This window comes from Heliangelus exortis, chromosome 14 (genome assembly GCF_036169615.1).
Source record: "Heliangelus exortis chromosome 14, bHelExo1.hap1, whole genome shotgun sequence".
In the NCBI taxonomy this organism is placed as follows: Eukaryota; Metazoa; Chordata; class Aves; order Apodiformes; family Trochilidae; genus Heliangelus; species Heliangelus exortis.
In genome coordinates this window covers 10,308,513-10,324,311 of record NC_092435.1, presented here as the reverse complement: position 1 = coordinate 10,324,311, position 15,799 = coordinate 10,308,513, and the positions used below count along the sequence as shown (strand labels likewise).

The following is a 15,799-nucleotide window of genomic DNA, read 5'->3' as shown; positions in this document are numbered from 1 at the left end:
ATTCCAGAGCTCACTCCACGGCCCTCCAGGCATCACTGCCACATCTCTGAGGCCACAGGCAGGGACGGGGCCATGAGGTTGGGTTTTTGAGCCATCCAACCAAAGCAAAGGCTCATTTGAAATCTGTGAATGCATGAGAGGTCTGGAGCACTGGGGTTTTGTCTTAACTTTTTTTGGTTTGTGTTTTGTTTTCAGTTGAACGTAAGTCCAAGAGACTTACCCAGAAATCTCTTTAGTAGATTTTATTTACTAATGGTGACACCAGTGGCATTTTTTGGTTTTAAAGTCTACTGGAAATTATAGTTATTTAAAGGCAAAAGGTTCGTGAAGCTCCTCAAACTTTTGCTGAAGTGCCTGGTTTGCAATGCCAAAGGACTGGAAGAATGGGATTGTAGCAGACATGGCTGTGAGGAGGGGAAAAGCCATTCTCAGTTCTCCAGCTCTTGTGCTGGGGCTCCACCAGATATTAGGCAGTTGTTGGTGTAAGGAGCCTAAGGCACAGGGCTTTACTGCCTGGTTCTGCTGGGTGCAGTGGAACTTCATGCAGCTTGCTGTTGAGGCTGATGGCTCAGGGCTGGAGCTCTTGGGCTTTTCCTTTGGTGCTGGGCTCACGTTTGTGTTCTGCTCACAGCTGTCGTGTGGGCCAGGAGTTGTTTTGTCATTTGAGAGATGGGCTGTGTGCTGGGAAAACTCCTCTCTCCCCAGAGCACCATGGAATGATTTGGTGGGAAAGAGCTGGGCTAGGTTGCTATAGACATGCAGCTCTCCCCACCAGGAGCTGGTGCAATGCAGCTGTCTGGGACTCTGTCCCCGGGATGGAACAGTGATGTGCCAGGACCTTCCCAGCAGAGGGGCTGCTCCTTCCCCTCTTAAAATGGGGAAGAGACCTGGGGCTAAGCCAAATCCCAACCATTCTTAGCCCAGGAGTGGCTCAGCTGCCTTGGGGTCCAGCCTGCAACCTTGAATAGCTGCAGGAGGTTGTGGGGCTGAGCCCTGGTGAGAGGTGGGTGCACACCTGGGGGTGCAGGGATGGGACATGGGACATCCCAGAAGCTGCTCCAAGGACAGAGTGTTCTGTGGGGTTCTGCAGCCTGGACACATCAGGAATCAGCTGGTGACACCTGGAGCAGGGAACTGCTGCTCATCTGGGGGATTGGGAGAGTTGGAAGGGGAATTGAAATGGGATGAAGTTCTCACACTTATTGGTAATCAAGGGCTTTACAAAATCAATGTGCAGCTGAACTGAGTTCAGACACTGAGAACTTCTGACATCAGAAGAATTCATCATTCATTCGGAAGGAACCTGTAGGGTGATCATTTTTTCTGGGTCTGTTTTCCTGTTAAGGCAATCACATTTCTCCCAGCAATCCATTTGGGAAGTTGTCTTATTTCTACAGGGTAAAAATCCTGCTGGTGAACACCCCCCAATTGCACTCAATTATTTCTGATTAAAAGTGCCCTGGCCTGACAGCACCAGGGGAATTCATAGGAGAAGCTTTCTACAAGTTTTAGAAGATGAGCAAAGACATAGTCCCTCTTAAAATTATTTAAGCAGGTGCTGTGGGAAGCCATTGCTTTTATAAGGCTCTTCAGATGTTTACAGCAAAACATTTTTTCCCAGTGATTGAATTTTTCAAAGTACTAAAATACCACGGAGAAATATGTTTCCCACCAGTTTTATGGCTCCCTGGATGCATTCTGTACAAACCCTGTATCTGTCTGGACACAAACACTCTATTGCAAAAAGATATCTTGCCATTTTAACAAGCTCTACTGCTTTGAAAGGATACACTGCATCACCAGTGGGAATGTCAGTACCTTAAGAGTAATACTTCTTTAAGGGTACTATTTTATTAAAGCAGACCTCAGTAATTTGTTCCTGACTGTTATACACCCTTATTTTATTAAAGGTATTTTACATCTGTGGAGGAGATTACTACCACTCCTATTTTCTCCACTGCTTGGCTTTAATGGATAGTGTGGAATATAATATTTATTAAACCTAAGCAGGGGAGGACATAATAGCAGAATTGTCCTTTATAACCTACTTTACACAGTTGTAAAATAAACCTTAATAAAGCAGGAATAATTATCCAGAAATATTCAGGAAATGGAGTACTCTGCCTGCTTCAAATCTTTGGAGGACTTAACTGCTGGTTATCCATGTGCTTTAAGAAATTGAACTTAACAGTAATAATATTGGTATTAGCTTGGGACTGTTTTAGTACTAAGAGATTAATTACCCTGCATCTCATAATAACTGTGTTAGCATTAATCATACAATAAGCAATCTCTGTATATTTTTATTTATAATATTTATATAGTTTTACACACGTATAACCCCACAGAAGACAAACACATTACAAAAATATTTCAACTTACAGAATGGGAGGTTTAGAGCTCTTTTGCCTCATTCTGACAGCACCTGGCTACCAGTCAGTTCTGCAGTGACCACTGAGCTTTAACTGGTTCACTTTCCTGCCTGGGACCCCAGAAGGCACCAGTGTCTTGGTTCCAGCCTGGTTTTGCCTGGGATCAGGGACACAGACTTTGAGGAAGGGAATGATGCTGGTTTGAGCCCTGTGACTTACCCACAGGTGACATTTGAATCCCTGGGCCAGGAGGACAACTTCAGAGAAGCTTTAGCAGGCAGGTGGAGTTCTTCAGGTGCAAAGCGGGACCATGGGCAGGAGTCCCATCCTGGTAAAACCCTGGACCCACCCATCCCAGCTGTCTGGAAGCATTTATGGAGTTGTGTGGGGTTTGTGAAAAAGGGGAAAATGGAATCCTTCTAATGAGCTCTGTTTCAAATTACTGGTTATACTACCAAATCCTGCAATAAGGGGAGTGGATGATGAAAATTATTTAAAAGCACACTGTATATTTTTATTACAATGAGTGGGACATGAAAGAGATTCCCTGAGTATGGAGGCCCAGGCAGCCTTTGTTTGGGACATAGTTTTGCTTGTCAGCTCTTGAATTTCCAGACACAGAGGGGTCAGCAGAGCTTCCCCGTGGAGCCCCTCATCTTCCCACTGACCTCTGTAGTGGCTCCTGTTCTGCATGGGACAACAACTGCCCAGGAGCCTGGGAGCATCCTTCTCCCTCTCCCTCCTTCTCAGGGCCCCCGTGCACTCCTGTTGGATCCCAGGTTCTGGATGAATGGGGCAGTGGTTTTAATTCGGGGAGATTTAGACTGAATGTTGGGAAAAAGTTCTTTTACCAGGAGGGCAGTGGAAAAATAGCAGAGGATGCCCAGGGAGGGGGGTGAGGGCTCATCCCTGGAGCTGTTCAAGGTGAGGCTCTGAGCACCCTGAGCTGGGTGAGAGTGTCCCTGTGACTGCAGGGGTTGGATTGGGTGACCTTGAGAGGTCCCTTCCCACCCAAATCCCTCTGTGATTCTGGGTGCTGCTGACTGGTGGCTCTGGTGTTAGGGCAGTGCAGGTGCTGATGAGGCCATGGCAGATTCCAGGGGCCCTGTGGTGGGGATGGGTGTTCTCCAGCCAGCTCTGACTGCCTTGCTGGGAGGCTGCCCAGTCTGACCAGTCACAACAGACATTTCTTCAGCTTAAACACCATCACCCCATCTCCATCCATCCTCATCACACCCAATCTCCGTTTCTTTACTTTTCTTATGCAATCATTTTGTTGTTTATTGGACTGCTGCTTGGATTGCTTGGGGTTTCTGTTTCCTTTTTTTTCCTCTCCTTACTAACAGTCACTGGAATCTGTCCTAAAGACAAAGATATTGTATTAAGGACCTAATGCAGCTTTGCAAGGAACTGATTCCTGATAAAATATCCCAGAAACACAGAGAAAGCAACTCCCATCTTCCCCCTTCCTTCCTGATTTCTTTCTCCTGTTGTCCTATTTATATTTTATTTCATAAATGAATAATTTGGAAATGATTTGGACTAAAGTTATTACATTAATTATCCAAACTGACATTTTTGCAGTGTGTGAAAGGACAGGGTGGTATGTAAAATAGATGCACTAAGAACACCTACAGTATGACAACAAGTAGCAGGGTAATTGCTGAAAATGAAGTCTTTTCTGCTATTCCTTCCCTTCAACATCTGTTGTTCCATATGGAGTCATAAATATTTGCAACAAAATAGTTGAAGAAATAATCTCAACATTAATAGGGAAAAGCTGAAACCGCCAAGAAAATCGAAGAATCTTTTTTTCTTTTTTTTTTATCTTGGCAAGTTCCTCCTACCCATCCTCATCTGACAGTTCAAAATCTCAGTAGAACAGTCAGGCTTTAGCCATGCTTAAAAATCACTACTAAAAAAAAAAAAAAACAAACCAAAAAAAACCCCCACAAAAATTCCTCAAACCTTTGTGAATGTGAATAGGAGAGGCGGCTGAGAAAAATTTTATAACCTCTTGATAATGACCATGAGGAGGATCTTGTTGATTTTGGTTCATTTTCCTCCTCTCTTCCAAACCACAGCAATTTATTTACGAGCCTTTTACTGAATAGTTTTGTCTCTTTTTAGTAGAAATAATGCTGCTTGTCAGTGTGGGGGTGACAAGGCACTCCTGCTAGCTGAAAGTAAGCAGTTACTTTGAGTTGCCAGATGGAAAATGCAGATCCATGGTAGTTAAGCTTCTGTGTAGATTAAGGAGCATCTTCATGCACTGAACAGTTTTAAATGTTTTGGAATCCAGGTTACCAAAAACCACCTGAGAGGCAGGTTTGGGGAGGAAGCAGATGGACTAATAACACAGACAAACTCTGAATTGTAAATAACTGCTGTGCCTATAAAATATAGGATTTTTCAAAGCTTTTTAAGTTGCCTTAATTATGCATATGTTCTGTTTAACAAACAGAATTTATTCAGGTGACATCAGTTGTTTTACTTAATCTGTGCATCTTGAACTTGTTCCTTGCAGTGGGACACTTCAGTCCTGGTGTCCAGCTACTGAATCACAGCACTTCTCAATTTCATTTTCCAGTCTTGCAAACCTAGTATCTCATCTAACTTGGTCCTTTTTGGTTTACACTTTGAATTAATAAAATATTTTCAGGTGTTTTTACCATCAGTGCAATGTGAACATCAGTGTATATTGTAAATATGTTGAAGTTATAAATAGGTATAATTTTCTGTGTTATTAATGAGAGTTACATTGATGAAAATGTCAAAGCTGCATAATTACACACCTCTTGATAAAGAGTGCACAGATAAAGACAATTTGTGAACTGTGATTTCAGCCTTTTCTAGTGCAGTTTTAATTTCTCTGCTTTTTTGCCTCCATTTTCTATTCAAACACTAAGAACTTGCTTTATGACACCCTTCAGGAAAATGCTCCCTCTTAACCCCCAGCACAGATTTTATCTTTTTTTTTTTTTTTGTCTTACTGCTCCAAATACTCACTTGTTCCTAAACCCATTGCTCTAAAGAAGGTAAGACAGGGGCTGCATTTTCCCCTTTTGTTGAAAAGAATTAAAAGGTTTTATTAAACATTTTTCAGGACAATAAACTGATTCCAGAGTGCATGGAGGAGACGTGGATACCATGAAGCCAGGGTAGTTGATGTTCCTGTTTTGTGATGCTTTCCAAAAGCTTTTAAGGCAGCCTGCAAATGTATACCTAATGTATACCAAATGCATACCTAATGATTAGATACTATTTTTAAAGTTATTTCTTTATAGCAAAGCTCAATAGAGACAAATGTGTGCATGCTCTCAAGTCGTATCAATCATTTGAAAATGAAATAAAGTCTGATTTGAAGTTAGTGCACTGGATTAATCAGCTACTCCCCAGCTGCAGTCATTGCCCCTGTTCATTCAGGGCCTGTAATTAAGAAAACCAGCAGTGACTTTAAATTTGGCACCAGAATCACAAGGTTCAAGTATTAAATTCTAAGTCTGGATGGTGCTAGCTTAGGAGGAGCAGTGATCTTTTCTCACTGCTGAACAGGAGTGCTCAGCTCCTGGCAGAGAAGCAATGGGTGAGGGAAAAAAAAAACACAGGCAGAGGTTTATGGAGGATTTTCAGAGTTATTAAGACACTGAAGACAGATAACCCTGTCCCTGCAGACCTAAATATACAAAATATTTGAAATAAAAAAATGCTTCGATTACAGGGGTTTCATGCTGACTGTAAAAAAACAAAACCACAATTACTTTAGATTCTGGTTAAGCAACACAGAAGTTGCCAAAGTTCAAAGTTAAAAAACGTCTTTTTTTTTTTTTTTTTTTTTTTTTTTTTTAAACGGCTTTGGCAATCAAAAAATGAGCATTTGGGCTCTGTCAGAACACCCGTGTTTGGACACTGCTTCAGTCACTTGTGAAGCAGACACACAACTGGAAGTCAAGAGACCTCCTCCACTCAGGGTTTCTCAGTTTGGATGATTCTGTAAGATCTTCATAATTCAATGTTATTCCATATAAACAATGCTATTTCAAATAAAAATGTATTTTATTTTCAGAGACAGGTGGCACACACAGCCCAGCTGATGTTGCAGATTCTCTGGTTTGTGTTACTAAGAGTCAGAAAGGTCCATTAGAGCATCCAGGCTGTTCTTTTGTAACTAAGGACTGCTCAATGTGATCCCCAGCCCTCAGATATGCAGCTGACAGAACTGTAATTGCAATAAACCATTTTAGTCCTCAGGTTTCTGAATTGTGCCACAGGCAGGGAAAAGGAGTGTGACCCAGCTGCCTTCTAGGTCCAAAACTGTTTTATTAATGCTGGCTGAAGGCTTTTTGAGATCAAATGTCTTGGTTAGTAACTAAGAGATTAATAAGTATAAATTTTGTGTAAACAGTGACTATCTTCTCCATATGCCACCCTTGCTTCATGCAGGATTTATCATCCTGGGAGCTGTTTGGGGTGAGGAACGCATACACAGCTCCAGATAAGAGTTTTGAAGTGCATGTGAAGAAATAACTCGGTGTTAGGCAAGATGTAAATTGTAGCTTTAATATTTCTACCTTGTTTTGAGAGGGATGTGACACGTCAAGTGTATCAGGTGTATGAAGGATGGGTTTCAGAAGATGCCTTGTGACAGAATATAAAGCAGCTGGCAGCCAGACCTGCCTGCTGCTTTGGGCCATGTGCTCTCAGGCAGGGAGCAATTCCTGTGACTCCTGTTCCCAGGGCTTCCTTTAGTCTGCAGCTTGAGGCTTAATTTTCCTACCCCTGTTTCTGCAACTTAGAAGATGAAACACTTCAGTATATTGAACTAAGAACAGGAAACTTTCTAGCAGATTTTCATGTGCTTTCAATGGATAATATTCCGTTCACTGCTGGTGTTTACTGTGTAGTTCTCCCTGCAGTATAATTCCTGCTTTTCTCTATTCATCTGGAAACCAGGTAGAAATTAAAATAAAAAGACCACGCTCTAAATGGATTCCTGGATGCTATTATAAAGCATGGCAGGTTTAACAAACAAGCTCGATAAAAGTAGTTCCCACTTTGCTTCAATAAATAGGAAGGTTGTTTGTGTCCTTGGTTAGATTGCAGTTGTCCTAGCTTTATTTCTTGCTTATTCTGTGGCACTGTATGTGTGAGTGCAGCTTTCAGCATTTATATTTTTAGTGTTCTTAAAAATTGAAATGCTTAAATCAACATTATTTTTTTTTCTAGTAAAGAGATGCTTTCCAGCACATGCCATTTTTAATTGCTTTACCAATTATGATTTCTCCAGTCTAGCTAATAAATTTCTGCCTAATAAATAACAGTACACTTATTCAGAATGTGGGCAAGATGTAGACACCATTCAGATGTGAAGACCTATTACAAGATTGAAATAGATTTCTAATGCATTTATCATTCTTCTTTGCAGAGTGTGATTTCAATCAGAAAGAAAAAAAAATGATGAATGGTTTGACAGTTTCCACCCATATAGGCTAAAACATAATATGCTGCTTCTAGTTTTCAGCTATTACAGACTTTAACATGCAATGTGACCTTGGTCTGCAAAGCATGTTTGGTTAGCACAAAAACTTAATCATAAGAAGTCATAAGTAGAATCCTTCTTCTTTACTGCCCTTTTTCTGGGACTTGGAAATTTATTGCTTCTGGGACAGGTAGGATATGAACAATGGGCCAAATAGAGTCCAGGGTTATCTCATCTGTGTGAAAACTGCTGCTGAAAATCGATGTGACCTCTGCTGTACTGTCATCCCAATTCCCACCCTCTGTGTCCTATTTGTCTTTTGGTGGAAGCTTAGATCTGTGTGCTGTCTCTATGTGTCTCTCTTGGGCCAGATTATCAAAATGAATCATTGCCTCCATACCTCTTATATTTCTATTTATTTTCCTGCTGTTGACTAGGTCTGATGAAATATGATTCTTTTTGCATTTGATCCTCACTGCAGCAAGCAGCACCTAATTTAGCTGTGTCTATCTCTTTAAAGAAGAGTAATACTATTTTGAAACTTCAATCTGCTGTACAGTAACATTACAAACCATAGACCATGCCACCTGTCTTCACAGTCAATAGTAATTTTCCTTTCGGCCAATTTAATGTTATTACTTTCATCTCCAAAGAGTGGAGATTTTAAAGCTCCCATAGTTTTGTTATGCAGACTTCGTGGCTCCCTTTCTTTTTCCAGTGCCACTTCTGTTTAGTCTTTTGTGACCCCAGGGTGTAGACACAATTTCTGTGTAGCATCAGATACAAGAAGTTATCAGTTTCTTTTCAAAACTCTGCCACTGATATATGATATTTAAATAGGAGAAATGGTGTGTCTGAATCAGCACAAACTCAGATTTTTTTAAAATGGATCACTTAAATTGTAAGAACACAGCTCTAAAGTGATAGCTGTGAAGATGTGTAGAGGTTACTGGCTTTTGTTGCTGTTAGTCCTGAAGAATCATTATGAAGATATTTTATTTAATGAAATCACACACTGAAGGCAAGAGATTGCAAAACCTACTTAAAATCTGCTCATGCTTCTGGTTCTCTGTCAGTGTTTTAGCACTTGCTGCTCCATAGATAATGCTTCTGGGTTTAGTTAAAGTAGATAACGTTACTGATGGAGAGACACTGTGGTTTAATTTCTTATTATCAGATTCCTTTTGAGGTGTTCGGTTGTTGGATTTATTTTTTTTTTTTTTAAAGTGAGAGAGGTGGGAGAAGGAGGTTTTTTTGAATATGGTTTCATCTCATTGTAAATCCTGGCTCTGACATGACCAAGACACTTGAAAAATGAAACTATCAGGACTGGCAGTGCAAGTTGCCCTCAGAAAACACACACATCATGAACCCACAGGCAGAACATGAGCTGCAAGTGTTAGGAACAAGCAGCTGCTGAGGAGAAACATCATGGTTTCTCCAGTAATTGCAGGAACATTATATGTCTAGGCTGGGTTTCCCCAGAATTTTACACAGAAATAGGGATTTTAGCATTGCATGTTAAAAGAAATGTACAACATTTGGCTTTACAGACTGAGATTTGAATTTTGTGGGTTTCAGCAGTTAACTTGGTATTTAAAATGAGTATGTGGGGATGGAGTACTCATAGGGATCTGAAAGGGGATACAGTGACTATCCTAAAATATGTTTAGATTTTTCCTATTCAAACATGTGAGTTTATTGATAATCTTAATGATTCATCCCAGAATTCAAAGGATTTTTGAAAAACAATTACTAAGATTATAATTTCTTTCAGGATACACCTTTCAGTTGTCTGTGCAACACTTGATCTGTTTGGAAGGAGAGAAGGGGAAGCCCCCAGGATGCAGTCTGGGGGTGATGCATCCCTCTGGTGCTGGGCAGGAAAAGGCAGGAGCCCCGTGCTGGGTGCCCTCCCTGGCTGCTCCTGGCACCCCCTGCCACCCAGTTCTCCTCCCAGCTCCAGCAGGGAGAACTCAGCAAAGCATTTTTGGCTGGAAGGGCTGACAGTAGCAAGGTACTTGTTAAGAAAACCTGTGCTGACACTTCCCTGCCAAGGTGGAGCTGGTGCTAGCTAAGCAGGAGGGGATGACTCAGTGGAGATTATTTACTGCTGAGTACAGGAAGGATAAGGGGAAAGGAGTAAAGAGATGTGATACATTTCTTGATTAGAATTTTTTTCAAGGTTATAGCAGCAAAAAAAATGCACGTGACAGGATGGCAAACACGATAGAATGAATAAAGGTCGTTCAGGTTTAATGAACTGCGTAATGCTGTTGTAATTCTGTAGAATTTGAGATGTAATAGTCTGTGCTCTGGTACAGCTATGTTACAGTCTTCAGTGTATTTATTATTGTTCTGTACAATTTTGTAAACTTTCTTTAGCAACAATCACAGCTGCCCAAAGCCTGAAACAACCTCAGCTTTACCAATACTCTTGTATTTTGACTTCCAGGTAAACAGGATGCTAGTTTCTAAAAATGCCATTTGCCTATATTTCTAATGCTTTCTGACGTTGCTTTTTAAACCTATCTTTGCAGAAGAGGTCCAAATTGCCATTCCAATAATGAAACCAACCTTAGATAAAGTCCAACTGGCTGGACAGGCCTTGCCTCCTGGATTCCCAGCGCCGTTTCTTTTTGCTGATGGTCTCTCATCAGTAGAAACACTATTAACCAACATTCAGGTAAATTAATTCCCTTCAGGGCCAGGCTTTCTTTTTCCATCTCTTTATTTATAAAGTTTCAAAACCTATTTTGTATTTGCAGTTTGAGTTTCTTCTATTCAATGTAATGCTTAGGTTTCCACTTTCTGGCGTTCTCCATCACGAGAGGGTTTCACACACTCTCTATTTGATTTAATCCTTGTCAATAATGGGCATATTAAAATTCACCAATCTCATTATTCCTCTTGTGCCTCTCCCTGCAGTTGCCCCAGGTCAGCAGTGACGTGGCACTCTTGGAAATAAGTAGGATGAATTAGCAAAAGCTCTGCTGATTCCATGCTATAAAATTGCTCCTGGATGTTGAGCTACAAATATGCAGTCGCATTCCAGGTCTATAGGTTCCTGCTTTTAATTTTTCTGTTCTCTTAGATGGTGTAAAAAACCAAAACAAAACAAAACCCAACCATAAAAGCCCATAATTTTCTCACTGCTGGAAAAAAAAAAATAGTATTTTCAGAGTTTCTTTGTGTATTTTAGGGCCTACTGAAAGTGGCTGTGGACAACGCGAGAGTCCAGGAAAAGCAGATACAGCAGGAAAAGAAAGAGTTAAAGATGGAGCTTTGTAGAGAAAGAGAACTGAGAGAGAGCTTGGAAAGGCAACTCACAGCTGAGCTGCAAAGCAGAGGTGAGTGAATGAAAAATGGAGTTTAGCTATCTATTAAATGTGTAACCCTTTGGCATTTCCAGCTGGAGCTGTGGAGGACTCGGAGTTAACTGACATTCAGACTTCAGTGTAATGCAGCAGAGGACTGGCACTGGTAATGAAAGATTTAAATTTAATATAAACAGAATGAAGCCCACGTTTCTGTAGGCAGACAGAACAGTGACTGAAGGATTATTTCCTGGAGGGCAACTGGCTGCAGAGAGGTTTGGCTGGTTCTGTGGAGAAAAGCTGATGCAGTTTCATGGCTTTCACATGTGTTATTGCCACTCTGTGTATTCCCAGCCCCACTTCTTCATTTGACAACTTTAATTTCTTTTGTTTTCTTTTATTTTCCTCCCAAGTGTCAAGGATTAATTTTACTGTGAGGAAGATATGGCTGTAATTTGGGTATTTAGGTGATTTTTTTTCATTACCCCACTATTTATCTAGCCCCCAGTCCTGTGGTTGAGGTGCTGGTCAGCTTGTTTCTCTTGTAGGGAGCTTCAGTGCAACAAAATAGAACTCTGAGAAATTGTCTTCTCAAGTGCAAGACCTGAAGCAAATAACCTGAGATACTTTTGTTTTCCACCAGGAGGATGAGATACAATAGCACTTCCCATATGGAAGACAAACCCATGACTGTTTAGAAGCTTTTGATAATAATAGGCAATTAAATTGGTAAATCTGAATTTTTCACTGTGATATTGCAAAGGCAGCAGTTACTCTGTTTAAAATTCAAATCTGCATCTGAAGGATTGGGAAGAGTACTTTGTGTGCCAAAAGCTACTTCTAAATTACATCCATGAAAATCACCAAGATAAAGCTAGATTAGACCAAAAAAATAGGTGCCAAGTCCTGTCTCCTTGTGCAAGTTGAATTGGAATGAGGTGTCTGAAGCTCCAAGGCTCAGAAAGAGGCACTTCCAGTTGTGAAGGGTCAGTAAAATACTTCTGAAGCTGTTCAGCTGCAATGAGTGCTCAGAAATGTTGCAGCATTCCAGTCCAAGTGTGGTTGAAGCTGCTTTTTTCCTATAAAAACAGAGCTTCCCCCTCCCTGCAGGCAGACAGACACACTCTGAGCTTCCTCAGCCACATTTCAGTCAACAAAAACCTTAAGCCATTTGCAGGCTCTTTTGTTGGCCTCTGGCTCAAAAGAGAATTTCCCCAATAATCAGTATCCTCAGAATTGTTTGTCTTCCAGCTCATGTCTACGTCCAAATCTTTATTATTACAGAAAGTGAGAGAGAGGCATTTTTTACACATGGATTGCTCACTTTTCCAGAGTTTCGTTCTATGGATCATATTTTGACATTCTTCAGAAGTTTTCACAGTATTCCCATGTAAGGATCTTCCTCTCTTTTCCCTTAACTGGAGCATTCACAAACCCAGAAAGATCTGAAAAATCCAGTAAGACTTGAGATGAAAAAGTGGCCACAAAATGTGCAGATGCTGTGGCTTTTCCCAGAATTTTTCCAAATTTTTTAGAAAATTTTCTAGTATTATTTTTTATTTGAGATTCACAGGTATCTAATATATAGAAGAAGCAAGTTAATGAGAGATTGCAAAACGCTGCCTGTAGAAATTTGACTTTCATTTTAGCAGTGCCTGTGAGCAGTATTTGCCAGAGTGTACAACACTTTCAGACTTAGAGTAATTTTAAAAGAACACTGGTGTTTAGGCTCGAATTCTTTCCTTTTTAGTCTGGTAGTTTTACCATTTTTCTTTTTTTTTTTTTTTTTTAGTGCCACTGCTTCTCCATTGGTTTGTTTCAGTAGCAAATCTGTGGGATTTATTAGTGCCCTTGGAATCTTGAGTACACACCTGGAGCAGCAGCAAATAAAGAAATTTTCTTCATCCCCTGCATGAGCTGCAGGGATGACCTGGGGTATGAAGTGGTCTTTGACCCCTTCCAGAGCTTGCTAAAAATGTTTACTGGTTCTGAGAAAGGACGTGGACATCAAGCCCTGGTCCAACCTGTCTCCCTCGTGCCAGTCAGATCTTCCAGCTGATCACAGATTCCCAGGGGCAGGAGATGCCAGGACAGGATTTTTTGATGCAGAAGTGTGGTGATGGGGCTGTAGAGATCCTGCCAAGCAGTTTAAATGGAAAGGAGGTGGACGTCAGACAAAAAGAGACACAAGAAAGTGTTTTTAAAGCACTGGTGGGGGGAAAAAAAAAAAAAGAAAAAAAAAAAAGGAAAAAGAAAGTGTAAGAACACCTAAAAGATAAATTAAGGACAATCTGGACAGTCTGTAAGCCAGCAGGAGCACAGGAAGGTTGGTGTTGGTAGGGGTTGATATTTTGCATGTAGTTCTGGCCCAAGAAACAGTAGCCTGGTGCTGGTGAATAATAAGGTTAAATAGGGAAGGTTTGAAAAGGAAGAGGCTTAAAAGGTGCATTTTAATGCTTGAACTTACACAAGTGAGGGCATACACTCATAGGCAAGGGCAGCAGTTCCCAATGAATCATCTGGCTACAGTTAATACCATACAATTCCCTAGTTAGAATTTTAATTTTATTTATAGCTGGGTTTAAGACTAAGTCAGGAACACTGCTGGGTGCTGTCAGATCTTCCCCAGTTTCACCAGTGGCCTGTGGATGAGCTTTGGCAAGGCACTGTTTCTGCTTTCCTCTGGGAAGGGGAGGGGATGAGTTGCCTGTGGGACCATTGAGGTCTAAGGCAGAGCTGCAGAGCAGCACTGTGGAACTCCATTTTTTTCTGGTTTAAGTCCAACCAGACCCCTGCTCTGCAGTGATTTATGTAGCACCTCAGTCAGAAGGAGAAATCACTAATGAGGCCAACACACTTGATTTACTTACCAGTGGTAGAAGCTTGTTTTCAACTTGGGAAGGTCACTTTTAATTTCCCTCCAAGATTCTCAACATAACCCAATGCTTTGGGTTCTTTTTTTTTTTTTCCCTCTTCTTGGGTTTCCCTCTTTCTTTCTTCTCCCACAGTGAAGTGCAGAAATGCCCACGTTACTCCCTGCACACCCTTCTCTAGTTGGTTTTTCATCCGAGTGTGTACCTGCTTAACCCAGCTTCTCTGGGCCTTACACCTGACTCTTCTGCCTTGGGCAATAGTTCTTGTGAGTTCAGTTCTGCTTCCAAATTTACCCAGCAGCTGCTCCAGTTTTACCAAAACAGTGACCACCTAATTCCACCTTAGTTTCACTAAGTCATTACTACTGATGCTTCAGTCTCTCCAGCACTGCATTCTGTTCACCTGCAGAAATACATTTCATTTCCTTAGAAAAGCTAACTAAAAGTGAATCTTGGACACATGCAGACTTCCTCCACCCACAAGGAGTGGTGAGGGGAGGCAGAACTGGTGTGCTGGGGTTATCTTTCTAGATAAAACTACTGAAGGAAGAGGGTGCAGTATGATTCTCAGCATTAAGGAAAAAGGTTAGGATGAAGGGCAAGAGATTTACTTAATTTTGAGGATGAGCATGGCTGCACTTGCTATAAGTAAGTCTAAGATTAATCTGATCAGCCAAACCCTGCAGAACTAGAGCTGGAATTCAGTCCAAACTGGTGAATTTTGTGTGACATCAACCCACCAGGCTGGTGCTGAGACTCAGAGGTTCTGGTCAGGAGACTTAAATCCATGGGGCTGTCCCAGAGCAAGAATAAGATTTCAGCTCTTTGACAAGGTCTAAAGCTTTTTCAAGTTGTTCATTGTTTCACTACAGGATGTGGCTTGTTGGGTTGGGTTTGTTTTGTTTTTCTTTTTTTTTTGTTTAGATTTGTGTCAGATTTTTATCTTATTTTTTTGAGCTACAACTGTGGCCTTGAAATCGGAACATAAACTCATTCACTGTCTTCATTCCATATGAATTGTGCCTTAATAGCCATTCTTACATATATTTACATTTCAGCAACAATTCAGAAACGCTTGAAGAAAGAAAAAAAGGCAAAGAGAAAATTGCAGGAAGCTTTGGAATTTGAATCAAAGAGAAGAGAACAAGTGGAACAGGCACTTAAACAGGCCACATCAGGTGACGGTCTCAGGATGTTAAATGGTAATGTCTTAGTTGGCCTTTCACAGTTAGCTTAAAATGATGTTTAACTGAGGGGAAAAAAAAAAAAAAAAAAAAAAAGATTATGCACAAAGCAAATTCCAGATTTAAAACCCACAATCCTTTCCTGAAATCATTAAAATCTATTTCAGGCCATGTGCTCTGGGTCATGAATTAAAAAAAATGAATAAGTCTGCAACTAGAGGAACAGACAGAGCAGTTTACACAGAGATGACAAGAAATGCTGAATATATTACCAGAGAAATCTGTTACAGTGCCAGCTAAGACAATGTGAAATGTGGTTTCTATAAGGTTCTCTGAACTCTTCTCTCCCAGCAGATTCATTTTTAGAACTGCTGAGCTTCATTTTAAAAGCTGTTTGGCTTAAGTTTGCTCAGCCTCAGGACCTATTAAGTTTGTTAAATATGTATCAGCTTTCAGAGCTGACTGGGTTTTGAATATTGCCCAAATATTCTTATGAAACAAAAGGGAATCAGTTAATCTCCTAAACAGGGTGATTATGTTTTGGGTAGTGGGAGGATTTGCATCTCCTGTTTAA

At 40.8% G+C, this 15,799-nt stretch overlaps 1 protein-coding gene across 6 annotated transcripts in view; it reads left to right on the top strand.

Moving 5' to 3' along the window:
* Positions 1-15,799, top strand: part of DACH2 (dachshund family transcription factor 2) — a 260,918-nt gene that overhangs the window by 233,244 nt on the left and 11,875 nt on the right. For 3 of the 6 annotated variants that reach the window (XM_071757543.1, XM_071757542.1, XM_071757544.1), the window contains exons 8-10: positions 10,392-10,537; positions 11,054-11,201; positions 15,100-15,219. In XM_071757543.1, coding sequence (XP_071613644.1) covers positions 10,392-10,537; positions 11,054-11,201; positions 15,100-15,219 — 414 coding nt within the window. Of the gene's footprint in view, positions 1-10,391; positions 10,538-11,053; positions 11,202-15,099; positions 15,244-15,799 lie in introns of all 6 variants that reach the window. The other 3 variants (XM_071757541.1, XM_071757545.1, XM_071757540.1) reach the window with 1 other exon arrangement.